The following is a 26,501-nucleotide window of genomic DNA, read 5'->3' as shown; positions in this document are numbered from 1 at the left end:
CAAATAGAGCTTTCTTTTGGTGGTATTTTATCACAACTTTTTTTTTTTTTTTTTTTAAATAACGAAAATTTAGAAAAAAAAAAAACAGTATTTTCTACTTTCAGTTATAAAACATATCCAATAAAATGAAATTTCTTCATACATTCAGGCTAAAATTAATTCTGCTACATATCTTTGTATACTAGTATAGTTCTGATTGTGATCAAGATACTGATCCGTATAGACACTATTCTAGTAAGGGCGGTTATCAGCGCCTTTTAGTGTGACTGTGATAGAGTGGCGAGCAAGCTAGCACTAACTGACACTTGCTGGGAGGGATGTTAACTGACTGACACTAACATCACTAGTTACACTAATACAATGATCAGTGATACTACTGTACTAATAGCACTGGCTGGAAAGGAGGTTAACTTCCAAGGGGAAATCAAGGGGTTAACCATGTGCCTAACAAGTGCAATGTGTGTTGCTTTTACTAACAGATCGGTCTGTTTTTTCAACCTGAAATCAGAGCCGATTTCAGGGAGAGGAAACAGAGAGGTCATCTGCCTGTGCACAGAGTTCTGTGCATTTGTCAACAAGTGCAATGTGTGTTGCTTTTACTAAGAGATCGGTCTGTTTTTTCTACCTGAAATCAGAGCTGATTTCAGGGAGAGGAAACAGAGAGGTCATCTGTCTGTGCACAGAGTTCTGTGCATTTGTCAACACAGAACTCTGTGCGGTGATTGGCCACATCCAATCAGCAGGTTTCAGCCAAAGTCATTGGCTAAACTATGCTGATAAACTCATGCTGTGTCCAATCACAACATGGGTTAGCAAAGGGGGAACCAGGAGTGCATCATGGTGCCTGGTTGTGCCATACACTTGCAGTATATCTACTGTGAGCGGGTTGGCAAGTGGTAACAAAGCAGGTAGGGCTAGACAGGTAAACATATAAACTAAAGTGCCATTTGCTTGCTGAAACTGAGAATACAATATATATTTATATGCAATATTTTATAAACTTTTTTCCTAGATGTTTTGCCTTGACCATACCATATATATTCTGTATATAAACCCATTCCCTTTTTTCGTATATATGCTGGGTAAAAAGCTTTACAAATATAATGTTATTTATTCCCATTTTGTTCCTAGAAGTAACCATGACATCAAGATAAACACTTCTGCCTGGAACCTTTCATATAGACGGTTCTCTCGGGACATTTGTTTTCATGCCTCAAGTACTCTGTAATGAGATATTTTCAGCTGCATTATCATACACCCAGGCTAAATAGGACAAAGGGAGGAGACAGCCTTAATGTTAGTCCTGGAGAAAGCTCTCCGCTGCAGCAAAATAAAAATGTTTCCTGGCCTCCAGATGTAGCCGAGTATGAAAATATATCTTCCAGGCTTTTCAAAGTATTTCTAAGTAATTTATGTCCATGAAGGCTCGATGACTCACCTTATGACATTCTAAACACAACTCTTTAGACTGAAAGCTTTATTTTACCACTGAGGAAAACATGTGTGGTCTATTTTAGCAATATGATATACAAGTATATTAAGAGATTCTGATGCTGCTTAGAAGTAGAACAAATAAAGACGACTTTCCATTCTGTCCATACAGAAATCACGTTCTTGACCTGTTCCATATAAATTAAAGCCAAGCACCAGGCAAAACTTTTTTTTTAGGTTTTGGATAGAGTGGGGAAGGAATAGATCATCTGCCGATTTTTTTGGTATCCATTAACCACTTAAGCCCCAGAAGTTTTTCCCCCTTCCTGACCAGGGCCTATTTTGTGATTCGGCACTGCGTGACTTTAACGGACAATTGCGCAGTCGTGCGACGCTGTACCTAAACGAATTTGACGTCCTTTTTTCCCACAAACAGAGCTTTCTTTTGGTGGGATTTGATCACCTTGATCATGCGCTATAAACAAAAAAAAGCGTCAATTTTGCAAAAATAACAATATTTTTCACATTTTTTTATAAGAAATTCCCCCCCAAAAAAAATAAAAATAAACATTTTTTAACATTTTAGGCCAATTTGTTTTATGCTACATCTGTTTGGTAAAAAAAAAAAAAAATCGCAAAAAGCGTATTTTGATTGGTTTGCGCAAAAGTTATTGCGTTTACTAACTAAGGGAAAGATTTTTGTAATTTTTGTTGTTTTTTTTTTTTTTTTAACGAGTAATGGCGGCGATCTGCAATTTTCTTTGCGGGACTGCGACATTGCGGCGGACAGATCGGACCCTTGACTGACATTTTTGACACTTTTGGGGTTACCAGTGACATTACTACAGTAATCAGTGCTATACATATGCACTGTTACTGTAAAAAAGACACTGGCAGGGAAGGGGTTAACTTTATTTGAGAGGGAGGGGTTAAGTGTGTCCCTAGGGGCGTGTTTCTTACTGTGATTGGATGTGGCTTGATGTGTAAGAACAGAGATCAACAGTCCTACATAGCAGAACCGTATGATCTCCATTCTTACACAGGGGAGAATGACAGGCGGCTTTGTTTACATTAGCCGCCTGCCTTTCTCCCGGTGTAACCGACGAGCGCGAGTGACCGGCGGACAACGGGTCCGCCGGTCACTCGCGCGGCGGGGGGGTCCGTGATCGAGTAGTACTACGTCGGTTTGCCTGTGAGGGGCTGACCGCCGCAGTAAATAGTCGCGCGGCGGTCGGCAAGTGGTTAACCACTTCTGGACCGGAAGCTTTTCCCCCTTAATGACCAGGCCATTTTTCTGTAATACAGCCCTGAGGTATTTTAACTGACAATTGCGCGGTGGTGTGACGCTGTACCCAAATAAAGTTGATGTCCTTTTTTTTTCCCACAAATAGAGATTTCTTTTGGTGGTATTTGATCACCTGTGCGATTTTTATTTTTTGCACTATAAACAAAAAAAGAGCGACAATTCTGAAAAAAAAAAACAAAGAATATTTTTTACTTTCAGCTATATAACCTTCCTGATAAAAAAAAAAAAAAAAAACTTAAAGTGGAGTTCCGGCCTATTTTGCAACTTTAGAGATTCCTGGAGTGCTCGCTATGCTGATCAATAATTGGGCATTATTAATTTTTTTTGGGGGGTCCCTTACCTTATTTTCAGGGCATTTTTATTGTACTTCCTCCTTCTCCCCCCTCTGTGGCCACGGCCACCGACATCACTTTCGCCTTTGAATTGCATCCTGGGAGCGGTTTGTCATCACTCCCAGGAGGCTGGAATCAGGAAGAACTCCCAGAACACTCCCTGGAATCAGGAAGGAGGACACAGCAGACTACACTGCGGCTTCAGATGCCAACATCCAAGATGGCCGCGCCCAGACAGCGTTTTTAAAAGTAAGATTTTGACTAAAATCCAATACCGTACACCTTGTAAGTATGAGAATAGCGGTTCTGTAAAGGGCGATGGATTAGTATCATAGGGGTATTTTTTGTTAAAAAAAGGTATTTAAGGGCCGGAACTCCGCTTTAAAATCAAATTTTTTTCATCATTTTAGGCCAATTTGTATGCTGCTACATATTTTTGGTAAAAAAAATCCCAATAAGTGTATATTGATTGGTTTGTGCAAAAGTTATCGTGTCTACAATCTTGGGGAAAAATTTGTAATTTTTATTTATTTTCTTTTTTACTAGTAATGCCGGCGATCAGCGATTTTTAGCGGGAATGCTATATTGTGGCAGACAGATCGGACACCTAACTGACATTTTTGACACTTTTGGGGGGACCAGTGACATTACTATAGTAATCAGTGCTAAAAATATGCACTGTTACTGTACTAATGACACTAGCAGTAAAGGGGTTAACAGCATGGGCAATCAAAGGGTTAAATGTGTCCCTAGGGGGTGCTTTTTAACTGTGGGGAGCTTGCTGCATGAACACAGAGACCTGTGTTCCTAAATAAGAAGAACACAGGATTCCTGTGTTCATAACTGACAGAACAGCGGTCTGCCGTGTTTACAACGGCAGACCGCCATTCTGTCTCCAATGGGAGCGATCGTGGGTGCCCGACGACAATCGTGGCTACCAGACCCGCTGGTTGGCTCCTCCTGTGGCCAATGGGCGTGCACACCCCCACTAGCGGTCCCGCGACGCAAAGTACAGGTACATGGGACAGAGCCGACCTGCAGCACTAAAACTACAGCGGCTGGTCGGGAAGGGGTTAATATTGATAGGGAATGAGCATAATTTCTGTATGCATAAAAAGCCCCACCATGTACACAAAAAACAATAATATTCAACAGAGGTTCTAATCTCTCTTCACTTTATCCTAAACTTAGAAAACAGTTCAGCTGGGTTTGCATTTTATAGTTACTAGCAAAATTAGCCTATTCCACGATAGGCAAGGTTGGGGATAATGTAAATAATGCTAAAGAAAAATGATTTAGCATTCAGTATGTGGAGGCGAGAGGTGTAAAAGAAATGCAAGCTGGTAGTACGTAGAGGAAAGTACTTGGGGGTATGACATTGGGCAGCATGTGCATGAATACAGCGCAAATGAAATGACAGCAGGCTGTATATGTGCATGAGGAATGAAAAGGGCACGACAGTGGGCAATATGTGTGGGACAAGAGCATGGAGGTTATGATAGCAGGCAGTATGTACAGGAGAGGAGAGTGGAGTACACAACAGCAAGCAGTACAGTATGTAAAGGAGAGGAGTGAGGAAGGCATGACAACAGGCAGTATGTACTTGAGAGGAACACAGAGCTTTTGACAGCTGGCAGTATACACAGGAGAGGAGTGCAGAAGGTATGACAGCAGCGGTATGTACTTTAGAGGAACATGAAGGGTATGACAGCTGGCAGTATACACAGGAGAGGAGTGCAGAAGGTATGACAGCAGGCGGTATGTACTTTAGAGGAACATGAAGGGTATGACAGCTGGCAGTATACACAGGAGAGGAGTGCAGAAGGTATGACAGCAGGCGGTATGTACTTTAGAGGAACATGAAGGGTATGACAGCTGGCAGTATGCACAGGAGAGGAGTGCAGAAGGTATGACAGCAGGCGGTATGTACTTGAGAGGAACATGGAGGGTATCACAGCTGGCAGTATACACAGGAGAGGAGTGCAGAAGGTATGACAGCAGGCAGTATGTACAGGAGAGGAACATGAAGGGTATCACAGCTGGCAGTATACACAGGAGAGGAGTGCAGAAGGTATGACAGCAGGCGGTATGTACTTGAGAGGAACATGGAGGGTATCACAGCTGGCAGTATACACAGGAGAGGAGTGCAGAAGGTATGACAGCAGGCAGTATGTACAGGAGAGGAACATGAAGGGTATCACAGCTGGCAGTATACACAGGAGAGGAGTGCAGAAGGTATGACAGCAGGCGGTATGTACTTGAGAGGAACATGGAGGGGCAGTATACACAGGAGAGGAGTGCAGAAGGTATGACAGCAGGCGGTATGTACAGAGGAATGCGGAGGGTATGACAGTAGGCGGTACATACAGGAGAGTATGACAGTAGGCAGTACATACAGGAGAGTATGACAGTAGGCGGTACATACAGGAGAGTATGACAGTAGGCAGTATGTGCAGGAGATGAATGTGGAGGCTGTGAAAGCAAGAATTGCATTCAGGAATTATGAAAGATATGAAGGCAGGAAATATGTGCAGGAAATGAGTTGCGGGGGATTTGAAAGCAGGTACAAGGAGAGTGCAGTGTTTATATCGGCCAGCAATATGTGCAGGAGTGAAGGGTAGAGGGTATGACGGCAGGCAGTATGTGCAGAAATAGAATGCAGAAGATGATGATGGACAGTATGGAGGTTATTTACTAAACCTGAAGAGTGCACAATCTGCATAAAAACCAATCAGCGTCCAGGTTTTGTGGCCAAAGCTTAAAGTGTTACTAAACCCAGAAGCCTGCATTCACTATATCTGGTCTCCCACAGTACATGGAAATATAAACTGCTAAATACCTTTACTTAGCAGTATATAGCAGTCTTGTGACTTCTATCAGTGTCCAGCCGAGCACTGGTTAAAGCTTGTAGGAGTTTTCATTCTCCTCTGACCGTCCTTTGAGGCTGCATGAATCCTGATACCCTGTCTGGACGGATTTTACTATTGTGGGTTTAGTAACACTTTAACTGAACAAGCTGAAGTTAGAAGCTGATTGGCCACCATGCATAGCTGCAACAGATTCCTCTGTTTTAGTAAATCTACCCCTATGTGTAGGAGAGGAATGTGAAGGATATGAGAGTAACTGTGTCTCCTCATCCTGGCCCCTGTGCATCCCTTTGGTTTGTCGGCTGTTTGGTCCTGGCTGTCCAGCAGATGGCATGAGTGTTCCTGTGAGTCAGCTTTAGTCAAAGATTTTCCCTCACCTCCTATCCTTAGATTGTAGTTTCTTTAGGGAATCTGGAAGATCTGAAGAGTCACCCGAGGGCGGATTGTTCAAAGTTGTTCCGCAACATCTCTGGCTCTGTCAGGGCACCTACTACCCACTCAGTACCATATCAGAATTGCACCTCGTGACAAAGGAGTCCTGTGCAGCTCCTAAATGTTGCATTGCACCAAGAAGATTAGATTGCAACAAAAATCCAAAGTGTGCTGGAGACCTATTCCTTCTATCTTCCTTCCACTCCAGAGTCGGTCCAGTAAACTAAGTTTGACTTCATCCTTGGTCACCATCTTCTTCCAATGGTCTGATGCTCAGCGTGGTGGCGGAGGCGATGAGGGGGAGCAGGTCTGTTTCTGCCTGGTTGCTCTTGGCACTGCCAGCCAACCATATCAACTCAGACTTCTCCATCCTGGACAAAGCACCGCTAGTGTCTGACCACATAAAGAGACTGACCAGTGAGGATCCGGGGGTGCAGGTACCAGTCTGGAGTAATGGGGCACAGAATGTTCAGGGGTGACTGGCTCTGGGCTGCAGAACCAACCTACACATAAGAATGGTAAGATTCTAAATTAACAGAGGACACATACTTAATCATGAGCTGCACCTGCTTAGTTCTGTAGAGAATCCCCACAGAAACTTAACAAGATGTCTACAATATGTTGACATCAACTAGGCACCATTGGCAGTGTGAGCAGTACATTTCTTAGCAAAGTATGTTTACTCTGCTCCTAGGAATCTGATGCTGGAAAATCTCCCAGCATGTACAAGTTCCTGAATAAAAAAGGAAAACACACCCTGTCTATATTCGTTTTTGTTCCAGGGTTCACTTAGAGGCTTTGGCAAGACTCGCAATCCGCATCACATAACAGAAAGTAGTACTTGGTAGTGATAACAAAAAGTCATATCAGACAGAAATAATTCCCAGGACTACAACTCAGAAAAGAAGGCTACAGCAAAAGAGGGACAACCTTCTAAAAAGATACTCAGGAAACACATTCAGGGAAATTCAACCAAGGCTTAACAACACATTTCTGGCGGTAGTTTCTACCAATGCCAATTTTTTTTTTACCAAAAACGTGTAGCAGGATACATTTTGGCCTACATTTATGAAAAAAAATTAGATTTTTTTATTGGATAGGTTTTATAGCAAAAAGAAAAAAAAATATTGATTGTTTTTTTTTTTCAAAATTGTTGGTATTTTTTTGTTTATAGCGCAAAATATAAAAACGAAGTGGTGGTCAAATACCACCAAAAGAAAGCTCTATTTGTGGCAAAGAAATTACATCAATTTTATTTGGGAAGTGTGTCGTACAACCGCACAATTGTTGGTTAAAGTAACGCAGTGCCGTATTGCAAAAAGTGGTCCGGTCATAAAGGGGGGTAAATCCTCATGAGGTCAAGTGGTTAATCAGCTGATACACTTGCAGTGTTCTATTGAGGAAAGTTGCAGGGTCGGCATCACTTTATTAACTCTTTGGGAGTACCTCACAAAACAATTTTTTTTTTCTTCGCAGAGGATGTCAAAAATCCCACTCGCATCTTAGTGCAGACATCTAGGAAAGTCAGTGAGCCAATCACACAAGCAGGAAAAGAGATTTACTGGGACTTTCTGTACAGAAGGTCTCCAGGTCGCTCAGATTGCATTGAATTTTACAGAAAATAACAGCGTTGCAGATTGAAAAGGAAAGGTAGTTTTATTAACATTAATTACAATATGGCTTGTGCAGCTATTGTATATGCTTTATTATTTTTATTTGCCATCTTTTTGGTCCATAAAAGTGGAGTAATTACTGCCAGTTCTCAGATTAGCAAATTGGCGGTAGATAAGACTAGCTCTGATTTGGCATACAGAGGTAGCCTGTATTCAGAGTGAGGCATTTCTGTGACAGCTTTCTACATAGGGCTCTATTCCTTGCACCATATAGCTGTGGGCTGGAAGATTCTCCAGCTGAAAGTTAGGCCCCTTTCACACTTGGATCTTGTTGGCGGACTCCGTTTTTCTCAGCGGGGGGATTGATCCGCCGATCCCACGCTGAGCAGGCGGATGGCAGCTCTGTCTCTGCACTGTGTGCGGAGACAGAGCTGTCAGGTTCCCGCTGTTCTCTATGGGGGAAATCGGATGAGAACAGACCGCCTGTCCGTTGTCATCTGATCCGATCCACTGGACGGATGGAAAATAGGGTTTCCATCCGTCCGCATTTGACGGATCGGATGTCAGAGGACATGTCTCCGCTGACATCCGATGCCCCATAGAGATGCATGGGGCATCCGTTCAGAGCCGCCTGAAAAACCGACAGGCGAATCTGAACGGTCCACTAGTGTGAAAGGGGCCTTAGAGGGTAACTCCACTTTCGTGTGGAAAAAAAATAGCAAAAAAAAATTATAATAATATAGCGTATACAATTGAGACACAAGTCATATTGTAATTGAATGTTATTAAAAATTACCTTTCCTTTTCAATCTGCAGCTCTGTAATTTTTTGTAAAGTGCAATGAAATATGACTACCTGGAGGTGTTCTGTATACAGCATGTGTACACAACGCACCCCAGAAACATAATTTCCTGCTTGTGTGATTGGGCTCACTGATTTTCCCAGAAGTCTGCACTAAGATACAAGTCAGATTTCAGGAATCCCTGCAACAAAAATGTAATTTTTGGTGAGATACTCCCAATAGGAACACGTCTAAAGGGATGCAGGCGCAGCAGCTTTCCTCATTAGTGCTCTGAAGATGCCACATCTGATTGATTATTATGAAACCACTCCCATTAGATCAGCACAGAGGCACAGAGGAACAAACAGTGATTTCTTCAGAATAACAAAAGGTAGGAATCTGTAACAAAGTTTGTTAAAATCCTTGCAATGTACATAGATCACCCAGAGGGGAATGTTTTTTTTTCTCGACAAAGGTGGAGTGGTGATGTATCTATGCAAATTTAAACATTTTTGGATTTTTGAACTTACCTGTAAAATCAATTTCCTGGAGTGCATCAAAGGACACAGAGCCACAATAATATTCCCTACTCATAAGTTATGCACAACCTGCAGGTGATTGGACACTGACAAAAAAACAGGAAATTCTTCCCTATATAACCCCTCCCATACAGGAAGTATCTCAGCTTTGTAGCAAGCAATGAGCCATCACACAGAGGGGTGGGATCTCGGTGTCCCTTGATGTACTCCAAAAAATGGATTTTACAGGCAAGTACAAAAACAGTTTTCTTGATTGTACATCATTGGACATAGAGCCACTATATTATTACTTTCTCATAGGGATGTCCTGAAACAATGCTAATGAGTGGAGGAAGACACAGTGACCACCAACAGGCCAAAAAAAAAAATCTATACAGTATACAGTACTGCAGAAAACACTGCCAACAAAAGCAGTGTCCTTAGGGGCTCTTACATGCACCTGGTAAAACTTAGCAAAGGTGTATACAAAAAAGGACAGGTTTCAGCATTACAGACCTGAGCTTCTAAAGCCTGAAGACGGGAAGCTCAGCCAATTTCTAACCCTGGAACATGTACAGCAGAGATGAAGCTCCACCCAAGACAGAATGAGGTCCACTGTTCTTGAGCTGCCCAGCTTTTTGTGCCCCCCTGATTATATATGTATGCCACAGCTGAGACATTGTCCAATCATGCTCCACTGGAAAGCCTTGCAGCTGAAAAAGCAATCCAGAACTCCTCCCCAAACATTTAGGGTCCATGCACAGTGACTTAAAGCGGAGTTCCACCCTGGATTTTTTTTTTTTTTAATACCCCCGGGACAGTCAGGGCTAGTGCATTCCACAATGGCTAGCCTCTGATCTGTCCCGGGTTGCACTTACCTGTTAGGACAAATACTTACCTTGCAAACGTCTTGTCCAGCGCTGCCATCTCAGATGTGGGCAGCTTGAAGCCAGCGAGATCCTCTTCGGCGTCTTCTTCCGCCTTCTTTGGTCCCACAATGCTCTGCGCCGGCCCCGACGTCACTTCCGGGTCGCGCGCGTCATCCCTCTACAGCTTCTGAGCATGCCCAGAAGCTGTTTAGAAGGGGATGACGCGCGCGACCCGGAACTGACGTCGGGGCCGGTGCAGGCGCAATGATTCCTGGGAGCTATGACGTCCAGCTCCCAGGAATCATTGCAGAGCCAGGAAGTGACGACGGGCCGCGGCCGAGGAAGGAGGAAGAAGGAAGTAAGGTAAGTATTTTTTCTTCGCTACGAGGTAAGTAAAAAAAAAAAAAAATATGCGATTATCCATTTCTTTTTCAGGTGACCCGGAGCGAGAAGATGGAGGTAAGTATAAAAATAGGGTGGAACTCCACTTTAAACAGCAGTTACCTTGCAAGAAAACGCTGTATATAAAATGCTCATATTTAGAGTTTTTGTGCCGGTGTTTAGCAGCATTAGCGTCTAAAAGTGTTTTTACAACATAACGTTAGGGAAAAAAGCTGGGAGTCGACATTTAGCAGCCTTTAGCTTTTTTTTTTCTCCAGAAAAATCTCAAACATGTAAACCAAAGCCTCTAAACGCTGAGCTTAAAAAACGCCTCTAGATGCCTCTAGACTATAGGATAACATTAGCTGCTTCTCGAGGAATAACAAAAAAAATGCTAAACCCCTCTAGGAGCAGCATTTTTTAAGCCAGTGCCTGTCATTAACATTTTCCATGAAGAATAAAAAGGGGAAGAAAAATGTTCCCATCTCCAACCTTAAGTGAGAAATCCACCTGTCTATGGATTCAGTGTAGGGACTTTGGAGAATCCCAGGACTGCTTCCTACCATCTCATGCCAACAGGTCATCAGGCATGTGATATCCCATTTGCTGAGCTGACACCAACAATGATTTGTGTAGATAAAAAAATCCATCCACACCTCTGCAAAGAGCGTACTGTGAGAGACCGGCTGTGCCCCTGATGCTGGACAAATCATCCAGGTAACCTACAATAGACCCTTTCTTGGATCTCCGAAGGCAAAAAAATTAGCTAGCTCAAGACTCTCAAGAATACTTGGGCTGTGGACAGGATAAATGACAGGGCCCTGCACCGGAATTCCAGTCTGATACTGCAAATAGCCTGAAATTTTGGTGAGAAGGAAAAAATATAGGACACGTAGGCAGCATCCTTTATGTCCACTGATGCCAGAAATCCCTGGCTACAGCACCCTGTATGATTTCCTCTGGCAGAGGGGTAGCCTCCTTTGTGCCAGAGCGGGCCAGGACCGTACCTAGAACAAAAAACTTGATGAGATTCTAGAGAATTAACCCTAGGATGACTGTCGCCCTGTGACGAAGGACCGAAAAGAGGTTCAAGTAGAAACCTTGAACCTTTTTTCGACAAAATTCAGTTCCCCATAAGACTCCGTCTGCCCCAGTCCAAAGCTCCTTAGCCATACGCCTATCAGTGTCACAGGCGCAGTGGCCGGGGAGGGAGGGTATAAAACTCTTTAGCCATGTGCCTATTAGAGTGACAACCGTAAAAGCTGGAGAGGGAGGGAGAGCAGTGAGAAAGGAGTTTCCGGTATAGAATTGATAGATTCATGTATCATGTAGACCCGAGAAGAGGAGGATCTGGGCTGTTCTGTGCAAAATCATCAAAATCAAGTATAACACGTTTGTTATTTTTAAACCAAAAAAACGTATTTGGTTTATTAACCCCTTTATGGCCACACAACACATGCATCGCGGCAAAACTGCGGGTTTTACCCCCACACAATGCACATATGCGTTGCTGTGCAGTTGATGTTTATGCGCCTAGAGCGCGTTCCCAGCACAAAGACTGAGCTCTCACAGACAACTCTTGGTTCAGACTAAATATTAGTAGCTGGTGGGACCGACTAACAATCATGTGACCACTATGCCAATCCTTCCCAGTTCCAGGTGTTCATAAATTATTTAAAGGGCCGCCAGGGCAGGCAAGAAAGGGTTAAACTGTTGAAAGCATTTTCTTATATCAATTTGATAAATTAAAAAAAATCCTGTTGATCTTGACAAAAATCAGCTGATGAGTTTCCGTGATCTCTGCTTCTGCTGACTGCTCTCAATTACTACTGTTCCCAGCTCTCTGAGGACTATAAAAGCCTGCCTTTCTATGTTATGGAGAAGAGCAAACAAGGAGGTTTCTGTAGTCCTGTTTTAATTGTCTTTATACTGTAGGGTGAGTGTGTGTTGTCCTCCTAGGACAGGAAGGGGGGTATTGGCAGAATTACCAGGTAAATATGAAGTTAAAAAAAAAAAAACTCTTGAATAAAGAAAACTAACACAGCCACCCCAACAAAGAGTGGGTAAGCGTCAATATATTACACTTTTGTTCAACGTTCAGATACACTTTAAAAAAAAACGTAAATATTTTAAAGCATTAACAACGAAAGAAAGATATTTGAGAATGTTTAGTAAGTATTGTAGGATACCATAATTAATGCTTGTTAACCACTTCAAGACCGCAATACGTATCTAAAATGTTGCGGTTTACCTGAGCCATGGCTGCAGCTGTCAGCCATAACCCCAGAAATGTTTTTCAGCCGGCTGATTAGCAGCTGGATCGCTTTTAGAAGCAGCAGGAGGGGTTGCAGTCTACGGTGTTTCTCGGGCTTACCTGTCTCCCTGGGGAGCATGGGATCCAGTGAGGCTGTTTTTCTTTTTTTTGGAAAAGCATCAGATCAATGTGTTTTTTTTTTTTTTTTAATCTGATGCGATTAAGGGTCTCCATAAAGACGACCTGGCATGCTTTATTATCACAAGGGATGTTTACATTTCTTGTGATAGCAATAAGTGATCAAAAAAATGAACGCTCGTGGGGGTTCTACGTAATTTTCTAGAAAAAAATACAGATTTTTACTTGTAGACAAAAAGTGTCAAACAAGGCCTGGTCTTCAATACTCACACTGTGTACGCCAAGTACTTTCCACACAGTAAAACTGAGAAGTCCCACTCCACACCAAGCATACAACGATCCCCAACCTAAAGCTCTCAAGGCAAGGGAAGCACCACTTTCTGGCAAGGAAGCTGTGGCAGTAGCACCCTAAAAAAGAAACAGGAACCATTAATAATGAACTTCCGTTTACATATAAAGAGAAGTCAAACTTGCCTGAGACCAGGCAGATATTTGTAAACTGAGTTAGGTCAGACATTTAAAGAAAGCCTGTTCCCCTACCCTTGTAGTCACCAATATATGTCACCAGTATCAATGCATTATAAGTCCTTTTAGGGTTAGTGGTGCCGCTCCAAGAGGAGGTGTGAGGCCATGCTGGTGCTCAGGCATACAGGGATGCCAATGTGAAAAGTGACGCATCCAGTGAGAGGTGAATATCAAAGCAAGAAAGCGCCGCACACTTAAGTGATCCTAGTAGAAATGTTTACATGTACCACGCCTCCTGGTGCATTTTGCCCTGCCCACTAGGGGCTTAATCGTAGAAGTGAGGGGTGAGAGCAGAACAACAGAAATTGTACATCATCAGCTGTGTGGACTGAAACATGTGCATGTGATTTCAGTAAAAGGTCTAGAAAAGTGAGTCACCAAAAATTCAGGAACTTACTTCATGGGTCAACACACAATGTCATTTTGAGAAGTTACTAGCTGTTAAAGATCATAGAATGCCTATCTTTAGCAAACGATGGATTCACTGGTTAAAACATCAAAATGCCGCTCCTGGTCTCAAGCGCAATTAGCCTGAAAGAGTATTCCCTTTACTTTACTTTTCATATATTCTCTATTAGTGTCACAAATAACATCTTGTAGAACTATGTACATGTCAGTCTAATATATGGTGGTCCGCAGATGTTTAGCTGTCGGAGGGTCTACCCCCCCAACTGCACACAGTGTGTACCCATTTGGGGTGTTCAGGTGGGTTGGGGGTGGCCCTATTAGAGAACGGCCATCAGCTACCCCATCTTATAAGTATTAATGCTATTCGTATATTTGGATTGCTTAATGCTGTAATGGCTTATCTTCACGGGCATGAAGTTAGATTGCATAACTGCACCTATGTACTACTGGCCATAATATCAATGTTTTATGAGTTTTCTTTCTTCTGTTATTAATACGATTTCCTTTCCCTGTTTGTTACTATTTAAAATAATCTTTTAATAAAAACTATTTAACAAGAAAAAAAAAAGGTCTAGAAAAGAATGAAGCAGCTAAAGTGAAACTGCCTCCTGAATAAATGAGGAAAAAAGGAAGAGAGATAAAGAAAGAAAATGTGGAAAATTAAAATGATAAATGGAAAAACAGAAATAAAAAAATGAGATATACCAAAATTATTATTCTAAAGTGCTGTTACATATGTTTCATTCCAAAATTAATAAATTCATCACTAGTTCATATAAATATAAAGTGCTTTTGTAGATATCCCATTCAGATATTATTATTGCCAGAAAGTGAATAAGTGCTTCTTATAAAAATAAAAGTGCTCTGTGATTTTCCCTGAGGAAGTCACGTGATACCGTGACGCAACATGTCGGAACCAGGAACCTGGAAGTGACGTGCGGTACGGGACAGAGCTCCCACGGCGGTCTATTTCATACAGGAGAAAGTGATTTTAAATGTAAGTCTGCTATTTTTTATATTAAATAAATGCTAAAATACTACACAATGATGGCCCCATTGCTTTAATGAGCCCCAAGGAGGAGATACACAACTAAGAAGTCGCATTCAAAGGAAGGTATTAAAGGTCCCCATAGACAACACAACATTGGGAAGGAACTAACGGATCCCTGGGAGGAAATTGTGGCTCTCAGAAACCACGCTGGAATAGAGGAAGGAGAGGAACTTCCACCAATCCCAGTTTAATAATACAGGTGTATGATTGTCTTCTTTGAGGTGAGAATATAGCACACCTAGAAGTGAAATCACTGAACAAGGTTCACACCAAGGAGATTAAAGGTGGAGGAAAAGAAATTGCACGATCAAATCACCATTATCTATTTATCCGTGTATATATAAATATTTTTTGGATTTGTTATAACCAGATAAAATTAGGAATTGTCTGGTGCACTATCTGGATTGGACACTTAATGTTACATTTATTTGTTTTTTGCACATATGTGATATATATATATATATATAATTTTTTCTACTGTTGATGAGATATTTATATTGGCACTGGATGCACAAAGCACTTTTATTTTTATAAGAAGCACTTATTCTCTTTCTGGCAATAATAATATCTGAATGGGATATCTACACAAGCACTTTATATTTATATGAACTAGTGATAAATTTATTAATTCTGGAATGAAACACATGTAACAGCACTTTAGAATACTAATTTTGGTATATACAATTGATGAAATAGGTGGATAGTTACACAGAAGCACTTTATATAATATTCACAATACCCCTGAAGCGCATCACACTCCCCCATAACTTATATATCTGTGACTGTTTTATAGTATCAGTTTATGTGACGCAGCATTAGGGTGGCTAGTAGAGAATCCACGATAGCGCAGGAACCACACTCCCATAAAATATAATAAAATTATTTTGTTCCTGTATTTTTTTCAGATTCTTTCATCACACCTTTTACTAAAATCACTTTCAGTGATTCAGTTCTCACAGAAGATGATGTGCAAATTCTGTTTCCTGCTCTCATCCCTCACCTCTATGGTTAAGCCTTGTGGGCGGGGTGAAATGCATCAGTCGGCATGGTCTGAGGTTTTCATCCTTCTGATTTACTGTTACGGGTAGCTTCATGTCCTAATGACCATAAAGTGACCAGTTTACCAATAAAAGGGTTCCATTGCCTGTGGGGCATTATAGCTTCTAATACAGAAAAAGCAGGACCAGAGGAAGAGGGCTGGAGTGGCGGCACAGGAAAGTTTTGAATAGCTATCAACATTCAGACACATTTAGCACCATTGTACACTATAGGACGTATGATAGGTTCACTTGAAAAATTACTTACCAAAGTATCTATTCTGGGTATTTTTGTAAAAAAATATACTTAACTAAAATGCAGCTCCCCAAAGATCTTTACTGTACATCTGTAATACAGTTTTAGCATGATATTGCCATTGTGTATCTGTATATGTCCTTGTGGATTTGTCAGGATATTTGTCTAATCGTTTTTGTTCATATGTCACAATCACTTACATTCAAGGCCATTCTATCTGAATATGTCCAATCACTCTGTGCTCAACGGTTTTCAGAGCGTTTATTCCATTTTCACACCAATGTTCGATTTGAACCATAGTTCCAAAAAAATAAACAGGAGCAGAATGGAAACATTTTCTCAAAAAAAAAAAAAAAATCTAATTTCAAATGTGGTTTTCTTTCGGGAAAAATCATATATATTGTAATGAAATCTTGTCTGGGATTACATCCAAATAGCAGATCTGGATGAAAAATGTAAAGAGTTTCGAACAACATTAGTTGACAAACTATGTCAAGAATGAATGTTCTAAGAATGAATGTTTTGATAGGAATTTTTATATGATTGTAGGACATTCTACTAGAGTATGGTCATCTTTAATGGCCAGCTCTTTACAGCATTGCATTGCAAGGTTTAAAAAAAAAAAAAAAAAAAAGGGAGCTATGCTTCTAAATAATTCTCAGAAAAAGAAAATCACTGCATCCCAAGAAACCATAGTTCATCCAGAGATACATACAAAAAATAAAGAAAAACTTAGAAGAAAATTCCTGTCTGGACCCTGGAGGCAAATTACTGCCACAAACAACATTTTACTGTGTGCTGGATTTCCAGAACGGAATGCATTTCTTTACATGCTGTTCTTTTAGGAGATCATCCAACCATTTTTGTAAGAATCTACCGTATCAGCTACAATCAGTTCCTGGCTGCAACCCATTTTCACAGCTGTTACCTTAAGGAAAGCTCATACTTAGAAGATCAAAACCAATTTTTCCAATAACAAAAGGTGCCATTATATCTTTTGTAGTTTTAAGGTTTATTCACGTGAGAGGTTTGGGACCCATTTTTTAGTGGAGGCAAAATACATGAACAATAGAGAATCTATTGTTTTTTGTAGGACCGTGCATGCTTAATTTTATGTGCATTAATCTACATTTGGCCTTGTCAAACAGGGAACATGAGGTCTCCCTCTCTCTCTCTCTCTCTCTATCATTCTCAAATTTATACCTCCTATGGGTTATTTCACCTTTCCGATATATTAAAAAAGTGAATTAACATTGTACCCCCTCCTGCAGTTTCCATTGCTGTACTTACCTCTATGGGTGTTGAGCTGTCAGTGCCCATGAGCCAGTGTAGTAGTCCGGGTATTTAAACCTGTGCCCAAGCAGAAACCCGGAAGCCTTGCATAAAAAGGGTATTTCAGATCTTCGGACCAATACACCAGCTGTGTGAGCACTCACAAATAATGACCCACGGAGGTAAGTACAGTGAGTGCCGTGGGGGAGGGGTGGAGAAGACGTAGAGTGTTAGTTCGCCTTTTCATTTTTTTTTTGAAAAGGTGAACTAACCCTTTAAACAAGAAAGTATCTTGCTAGCTTAAATGAGTGAATCTAAAATTGAAGTGCCACACCACGATACTCTATTCCAGGGATTGTCAACCAGGGTTCCATGGAACTCTAGGGTTCCTCCAGAGGTTGTTAGGGGTTCCTGGAGCAATGAGAAATTTCTGCCTCACAGATAAGTTCCCACTGACACCATTGATCTGTTTAGCTATCTGTAAGGGGATAATTCTTCCCAATGACCACAAGTGTAAGGAGCATTCTTCCCACTGGCCATCACACTAACGTATCACGAGTTGTTGATATATTGATAAAAGCAGTGGTTCCCTGAGACCAGAACATTATTTTGAGGGTCCATCTGTGTTGATGTAAAATCAGATGAAAGAAAATATACAGAGCCAATGTGTTTCAGGGCTAAGTCTTGCCCCCTTCCTCAGGGCTTGAAATATAGGGGAGTAGTGTAACTTGTGGATGCTTACTTAAAAATGTCACCTTCGAAAGAAAATTGCCTATGCAATTAAGGGGACTTAGGAGGTAAAAAGAGCTCCGCATCTTTCTCAAACGTTGCATAATATAATGTCCATAACTGTAGGCCATTTGCATACCCCCACAGAAACATGTCTGAAAAACTCCTAGATTGCTTTGCCCTGTCCTGTCGCTAAGATGCTGCAACCATTAGATGCTCGCATTCAGCATCACAAGAGAAAGTGTTCTCCTTGTTCTACGGAGAGGAAAGAGAGCACTATTCAAAAACGTGGGGTTTAGAGCAAAGAGAATACTTGCTCCTATAATGCTAGGTGCAAGCGTCCAACAGTTGCAGCATTTTAGCATTTGGTCAGCATGGAGGCAAGCTTTCTATTCAAGTTTTTAGCCAGGTTTCGGTAGAGGAGGAGCAAATTGCCTATAGGTATGGCAATTATGTTTTTCAACATTTTTAGAAGCTGCACAGTTTTTCTATACCTACTGTGGCCTATTGACTGCAAAGGCAATTTTATTTCAATTTGCATTTTTCTTTAAATTTCACAACTGAGGCACAGACATCTTAGCTCTTTTTGTATTATTTTCTACTGCAACCAAACCTTGACCTGTCAGCTCTATACTGTAAAACAGCAGGTGTCTCTAAGCTGTGAAACTGACTTTAGAGCCTTTATTTTGATTTCTGAGAATTAATTATTTCACAGTACAAGCAGATAGAGCGGTCATGGATGACATTTTAAAGCTCCTTATTTGCTTCTAAGGAAAAAGAAAATAAATTTTTAGATAAAAATATAAAACTCATAAACTGAATGCTATCAATATAGGTATTAACCTCAAACCTGAATATTTTTTTTGTGCTTTAAAAGAAAGTTGTCCCTAAAATGAAGTTGCTTATAAGCTCTTTTGATTCCCAAGCCATTGAACACATGTAATTAATAGAAATCGTAAATGCTACAGAATTTTACATCATATGATTATTGTTTATTGCTGCAGTCATTTGTTCCTCCCTTTGACCCCTACATTTCTACTGTAACCTGTACCAGCATGTTTTTTTATTACCGAATAATTGTGGCAAAAAAAAAAAAACAGGTCTCCTTGAGAAGCCCACTTTCCAAAAAAAGGGTAATTTCCTGGCATTTTTATTTGTAATTTTAAACCAGAAAGTAAGGATGGCAGATTTTTTGCAGTTTTTGTTGTCTTTTCTTCCTTCTTATAGTAAAAAACACACATATTAAAACGGAGTTCCGGCTTCAAAATCCACTTTGGCCATCCGCTTGCTCAGTGTCACCTAAAAAAAGAAATGGATAGTCCCGATTTTTTTTTTCAATTACTTACCTTGATATTGAAGAAAATATGCTTACCTTTCTTCCACATCCTCCCTCTGCGGCCGCGGCCCGCGCCGTCACTTCCTGCTTGTATTGATTCCTGGGAGCTGAACGTCATCGCTCCCAGGAATCAATGCGCCTGCACCGGTTCCGCTCGTCAGTTCCGGTGCAGGCGCGTCATTCCCAGCTAAACAGCTTCTGGGCATGCCCAGAAGCTGTGCAGGGATGACGCGCCTGCCCCGAAAGTGATGAGCAGGGCCGGTACAGGGCATTGTGGGACCGAAGAGGACACGGAAGAGGACGCGCTGGCTTCAGCTGCCCAAACCTGAGATGGCAGCGCTGGACAAGACATTTTCAAGGTAAGTATTTCTTCTAAAAGGTAAGTGCAACCTGGGACAGTTCAGAGGCTATCCATTATGAAATGTACTAGCCCTGACTGTCCTGGGGGTATTTTTATTGAAAAATAGTTTCCGAGGCCGGAACTCCGCTTTAAAAACCCATTAGTTATTAACTATTACCAAAATTAGGCTCGGTCTTATAAAAATTATATAAAATTAAATTGGGAACAGTGTCAAACAAACAAAATATCACAGTGCTGCAAACTAAAAAAATAGCCTGGTCAGGAGGGTGTAACATGCTTGTCTTCAAGCGGTTACCTTATATAAAAAGTTTCAGTGTTCTAGGCTTTCCTGCATGCACCAACACATACCTTACTGAACCAGTGAGGGCTTTTCTTCTTTGCAACGGACAGTGTTGCACCAAAACCTGCTAGCATTCCTGCTGTTGCAACAGTGCCAAGAAAAATTCCTCCTGTTATAATGAAAAAATATATACTGGATTTAATATACTAGATATAATTATACTTCAACAGCATTTTTATTTCCAGCAAATTACAAGTCAGACTACATTTAGGCCTCAGTTACACAGGTGCTGTGGCACGAACAGGGTGAATGGGCTATTTGTTTTTGGGGTTAGAGCCGCATACAGGTAGCCTATATTACTATAAGGATATCCGCTCATCCTAATTTCCAGGGGTGCAGGGGACAGTGAGTAGCCCCAGATCCGTGTTCAGAGCCATTGACTTGCCCCTGTGTCTGTTCAGCTGCTGAATCCCCATAGAGTAACAGAGGCTGCCTACTTGCAGCTACAGCCACCTAAACAAATGGCCCTTTCACATCAGCCATGTACAAAATGCACAATGCAAATGCCGAATACAATAGCCAATTAAATAAATCACCGAAACACTGGGAGCTGCCACAACTGACTTATTCCTTAAAAATTCTAGCTGCCTGGCTGACTGTTAACCCAAAGGCTTTAATCATCTCTAATTCATTGGGCTGGAACAAGTATGCTCATTAGGATAATGAAAAGTCTTTACCTGCATATTAGCTTTGGGTATAGGATCAAAGTACTGGAGCAATAAGGTCAATAAAACACCCAAGCAACTAGCATTTTAATAGAAAGTGCTTGGTGGAGGCAAACTCCACATATCTCTCATGAAAGCTTACTCATAACACAAAAAAACCGACCGTTAAGCCCCGTACACACACGTCGAAAATCGGCAGGGAATTTTCGTCCGACGACCGATCTGCCGATTTTCGGCTTGTTAGTATGATGCTTCCGACAACCGACTCTGACTTTTCAGCCGAAAAAAATCTGGTGTGCAGGCTATAAAATTTTTGTCCGCCGTCAAAACACGGCCGATTTTCGTGCAGTCAGTACAGATTTCGACAGGGAAAAATCTAATGAGCAAGTCTGGGCATGCTCAGAGAAGAAAGAACACAAAGAAAGCAAACCAACACATGACATCACTTCTGAAGTAGAACTTTGTCGGGCAAGAAAATTTGTGTGCAGTCTAAGCACATTCCAACCAACAAAACACCACTCTGGACAAAAGACGGACGATCGGTCGGCCAATAATCGTTGCGTGTGTACTAGGCTTTAGATTTACCGGTAACGGTGTTTCTACGAACCTTCCAGGATGGCAACACAAGAGATGAGAGGCTCCACCCTGCAGGAAACACAATCAGTTCACAGCTGTTAAAAGGCCCCACCCTTCCCCTTGTTCCTCAGTTGTAAAAAAGTAATTCTCCCAACCGATTCACAAGGGGTATACATTCACTTTGGTACTCAACACATATTGTTTACATTCTTTCCTCACCCTTTTAACTGGGCGGGAAGTAGGCTTGCCGTCCTGGAAGGTTCATAGAAACACCGTTACTGGTAAGCCTAACAGTCAGTTTTCTCCCTTCCTCTTCCAGGAAGGCAACCCATGAGAGGATAGTAACCACAGGTCTACCTTAGGGTGGGACCACTGCCTGCAAGATCTTCCTGCCAAATGCCAGGCTTGCAGCGTATTTTACCTCCACTCCATTATGAGTGATGAAGATATCTTGGATCAAGAGGTTGATCAGCAGGTTTGCCCCTCTAAAGTCTCTGCTTCCAATGCAGGACCTATGTGAAGTGGGAACTTAAATATTAAATCAGCAAACCTGTGAAATCAAATCAGTAGGTAAGCAAGATTGACTGTCTAAATCATCTAGCAATCATAGTCTATCATGTCTGTACCACTTCTTAGGACCACTAAAAGGACTAATCCAAGACTTGTTCTGTGAAACCAAGACACTACTTTAAACAGCAAAGCGGATCTGGCTTAAACACTACTCTGTTCAGGAGAATGATTAAAAAATAGGCTCCCTGACAGACAACCCTTGCAGGTCCCCTTTAAATCACTATGAATTTTTTTTCCATAGTGATGGGTAAAGGGAAGCCCACTTAAGGGCAATAGATTACGGGAAGGTTTTTTCCTGGTCTCAGAAAGCTGGACAGGTATGTACCCCAAGTACACCAACCTATGACTTCCCTCACATCTGAATGTTGGCATGTCAGTTGTGAAAATGCTATATATACCAGAAACTCCCTATACACCTGCCCGCAAATGCAATAAAATTAAGCGGAAAGGAGCTTGGTAAAAGAATGTTTTTAACCATACCTTAGAGATCAGGTGTCCTACCTGATGTCTGAAACCATAATCTACTTCAACACCATTGAGTGCCCTTTGGTACTGACGAGGGATACATTAAACCGATCCCTACTTCAGAGTAAGTCCATAGCAGTAGCAGAACATTCACACTGCCTAACTACGACCAGTTACGCCAAGAGAGTGATCTGAAGGTAACATATAGAACTGTAATCTATTAAGTTGGGTATACGGATCAGATAAGTTCTGATACTGCATCCTTAGGCCATAACACTTCTAAGAACAAAGTTCTTAAAGGAAAGAAGAGGATATTTTATAACCTTCTTCTAATGTCCTACAACCTTACCAGGTTTCAAGCAGAGGGAATGCCTCTGGTATGCCCGAATGTAAGGGACTGAATTTTATGACATCTGAGGTTTCAGCAGCCAGAACTCCCTTGCCCCTCCATGTCCCTGGGAAAATAAGGTTTGAAATGATACATGTATAACTAATATCACAAACATAGAAGATCATACACTATGTATTAGACCCCGTTCACACTGGGGCGACGCTACTTGCCGGGGCGACCTCACAGGTCGCGGTGCGCAGCTCGCACTGCGACCTCGGAGCGGCCGGCACGGACTTCATATCATTGAAGTCAATGCAGGTCGCTCCAGGTCGCCCCAAAGAAGCTCCGGGCCCTTTTTCTAAGTCAGAGCGACTTGTGTCGCTCCTATTAGAACGGGTCCACAGCTTCTCTATGGCAGGCGACCTGTCAGGCGACCAGGTCGCCTGACAGGTCGCCCCAGTGTGAACGGGGTCTAACTGACGCACAACATCCAAAAATAAATGTAGGCAAAGGACATAAGCATAGACAACAATGATGTGTATTTCTGAAGTGCAGCTAGATAGACCAACCCAGAAACGCCACAAATAAACTTTCACATTGTGTGTTTCTGATACGCAGCCAAACAAAGCATAAAGTCAGAGTCATGGTGAATTCAACTAAGAAACAGCTAGCAGAGGGCAAAATCTATCATAGGCATAGTTTGGACTCTAGATACTAAACCTTCATCTACCAGAGGAGCACCAGGGTAGTTCCAAATATTGGAAGTCTAAGGTTAGTGCATACACCACAGTAGTAGTAGCTGTTTCCCGACCATTGCATAAGTATGGTAGGTGTAGTTAGCCCACACACAGGTGGGAGTTAGTCCAAGTCTACCGATATCTAAGGTCTTAATAAGCACGGACCTGGAGATCAATTAAGTCAGCCACAGGAAGAGGTGGACACCATCTTAGCTTGGAGGCAGACACCTGAAGGGCTTAACAAGCAAACAGTAAGTACAGGTTAGTATATGTAGCTCTTGTATAGAGGTTTGCACCCAGAAAAACCATCAGTCAGGGTTGCAGAAAAAAATTATGTTTCTAGTTCATCAAGGGGTGGGCAGTAGCCAAAACCACCAGGGGTCCCAATTAACTCTTACACACCAGCTGATCTAACAGCAGTGTAAGGAGGAAATAATAGGTTGGAGCTTAAGATGTTACACATAGCAAGCAACCCCATAAGAAAATGTTCCCCAAGGGTACCCCCTTACTGTGTCTCTCCACCATATGTGGAAAAACTTAGAAGCCAGGCTTTAAAGAGCAAGAAGACTCTAAATGAACCATCTTGTAGATACGTGCCAGAATCATAGCAGCTGGCATAATATATTCAGATTATCTGTTGTGCATTGCTGACCAATCTGTGGCATTACTCAAAGAAATCTCCAGGTTCCTGCAGACCACTTTACATCCCTTTCGATTAACCCTTTAGGAATGTCTAACTTGTTTAATGGCAGAAATAGCCTGTAAGAGACTGTGTCTAACAGGTGTCACCCCTTCACTAGATTTACCCTTATTGATGCATAATAGGGTATAAAGTGAGAGACTGGCAAATGTTGCAATAACCACAGCTTCTCCTGACTAAAAAGGAAGCTGTGGACATTGGTCTAGATCAGTGATGGCGAACCTTGGCACCCCAGATGTTTTGGAACTAGATTTCCTATGAAGCTCATGCACCCTGCCGTGTAGTTGAGCATTATGGGAAATGTAGTTCCAAAACATCTGGGGTGCCAAGGTTCGCCATCACTGGTCTAGATGAAGCTTCTGGGATTTTTGTTCCTAGGCCTAAGGGAAAGGATAGTAGCACCCTCATTAAGGGAGGGAGTACTATGTCAAAGCCCAAGAAACCACCTGGCTGCTATAAGGGATACTGCTGCTAAGCTCCCAAGGCAAAGGGAAGTACTCACCACTGTTGTTTTTCCCCTTTACCACAGCCACAGGGTTTACTTTTCTATCCTCAAGGTTACATGGAGGAGGATAGCGGCCAAACTCACCCCTTCCAAGTTGCTGTCCCGACTGGGGAGCTGCAAAAATAGGCTGTGTTCTTCACACTGCAGCATACACACACCTTCTGGTATCCCACCTTTTTTGAAAGGGGGTTGGAGGGGCAGCTAGCAGGCAGCCTTTTTCCTCTTCAGCTGTCCCTCTAAGGCATTCTGCCATTTTCTGAACTCACCTCAGGAAAGGAACTTACCTGGCCCCCGATTTGCTGATGCCAGCAGCCAACTGTGCCTTCTTTCCATCCTCCTCCTCCATGAGGTGGGTCTGGATGGAGTTCACACTCTTTGCAGCCTTCTGGCTCTTGGTAGCTAAACAGCCTGTTAATTTCCCACCGCTATGTGGGTCCGGCGCCTCCGCACCTTACACCCACTTCCGGGTCGCGCTGTGTGTGCTTGGCCTCTTCCCTGTACAGACGGGAAGTTCCAGTTTCAGAACGAGGCTTGGAGCGCACTGAGTCCTCCCCTCATCGCTGCTGAGGTTATGCGGCCCTTCACAGCATGGCGCCGCTGTTTGCAGGGGAGGACAGGAGAAGACCCCGGCTGCTGATTGGGGCAACAAGTGGAGGGACCACCACGATGTGTCCTACTTGCCTGCGCCACAAGAGGCGACCTGAGAAGCCCAAAAGGTGTGCAGGTAGAGTGCAGCCCTCACCGGCATTCCTGAACCTGCCTCAAAGGAGTACCATCCGACTCTCTAGGTGCTCTGGTAAGAGAAAAAAACAAATGTTTTGCTGTAGGAAAAACACAATCAATACTTAGGGACAAGGGGAAGGGTGGGGCCTTTTAACAGCTGTGAACTGATTGTGTTTCCTGTAGGGTGGATCCTCTCATCTCTCATGTGTTGCCGTCCTGGAAGGGGAAGGGAGAAAAGGAGCTTGCATGCAGTATAGGGGATTGTGTACATGGGAGCTGCTGTCAAAAAAAGGCTTATGTATTGAAACCCTAACTCACTCCATGTTTTAGTGAACTTTAAATAGTTTGATTTGACTAAGCCTGGTCCAAATTAACTATTTCCTTCACCAAAACATGCAGCAGCTGTCAGCGCTATGTGAACTGTATATTAGGATTGCCACCTCATCCCTTTAATCCAGGAAACATAATAATTACACAGGTTCTGTGGCTGATTAAGGAGGTAATTAAACTCACTTGGTGACTTACGTGCATTATATCAGCCTCAGAACCTATATAATTATGTGTCCTGGATTAAAGGGATGAGATGGCAACCCTACTGTATATAGCAGCGATGGCGAACCTTGGCACCCCAGATGTTTTGGAACTACATTTCTTATGATGCTCATGCATTCTGCAGGGTAGTTGAGCATCATGGGAAATGTAGTTCCAAAACATCTGGGGTGCCAAGGTTTGCCATCACTGGTATATAGCCTCAGCTAAATACAGTATACAGCGCTCTGTTGAGGCAGACAGACAGGGACTTCCTGTCCTGGGGGAAAATTGAGTCCGGCTGAGCACTGCTCATCCATTCACAGGAAGCTTTGTCTTTTCCTCACTGAGCTTTGCATAGTGTAACGTCCCCGCTCTGCCCCCTTTTTTCTGACAGCTCAGACAATCTTTAAAATTCAGCACTTTGAATGGCTCTTGAGAGGAAGGAAGACTGCAGATAGACA

General features: G+C 42.3%; 1 protein-coding gene across 1 annotated transcript in view; it reads right to left on the bottom strand.

The window, feature by feature from the left end:
- Window positions 1-26,501, bottom strand: part of TMEM242 (transmembrane protein 242) — a 62,779-nt gene that overhangs the window by 22,841 nt on the left and 13,437 nt on the right. The window contains exons 2-3 of the mRNA XM_082252464.1: window positions 20,246-20,346; window positions 13,193-13,330 (exon numbers count right to left, since the gene is read on the bottom strand). Coding sequence (XP_082108590.1) covers window positions 13,193-13,330; window positions 20,246-20,346 — 239 coding nt within the window. The remainder of the gene's footprint in view (window positions 1-13,192; window positions 13,331-20,245; window positions 20,347-26,501) is intronic.

This window comes from Pelophylax lessonae, assembly GCF_965119305.1.
Source record: "Pelophylax lessonae genome assembly, chromosome: 3".
Lineage (NCBI taxonomy): Eukaryota > Metazoa > Chordata > Amphibia > Anura > Ranidae > Pelophylax > Pelophylax lessonae.
This window is presented reverse-complemented; position numbering and strand designations above follow the sequence as displayed.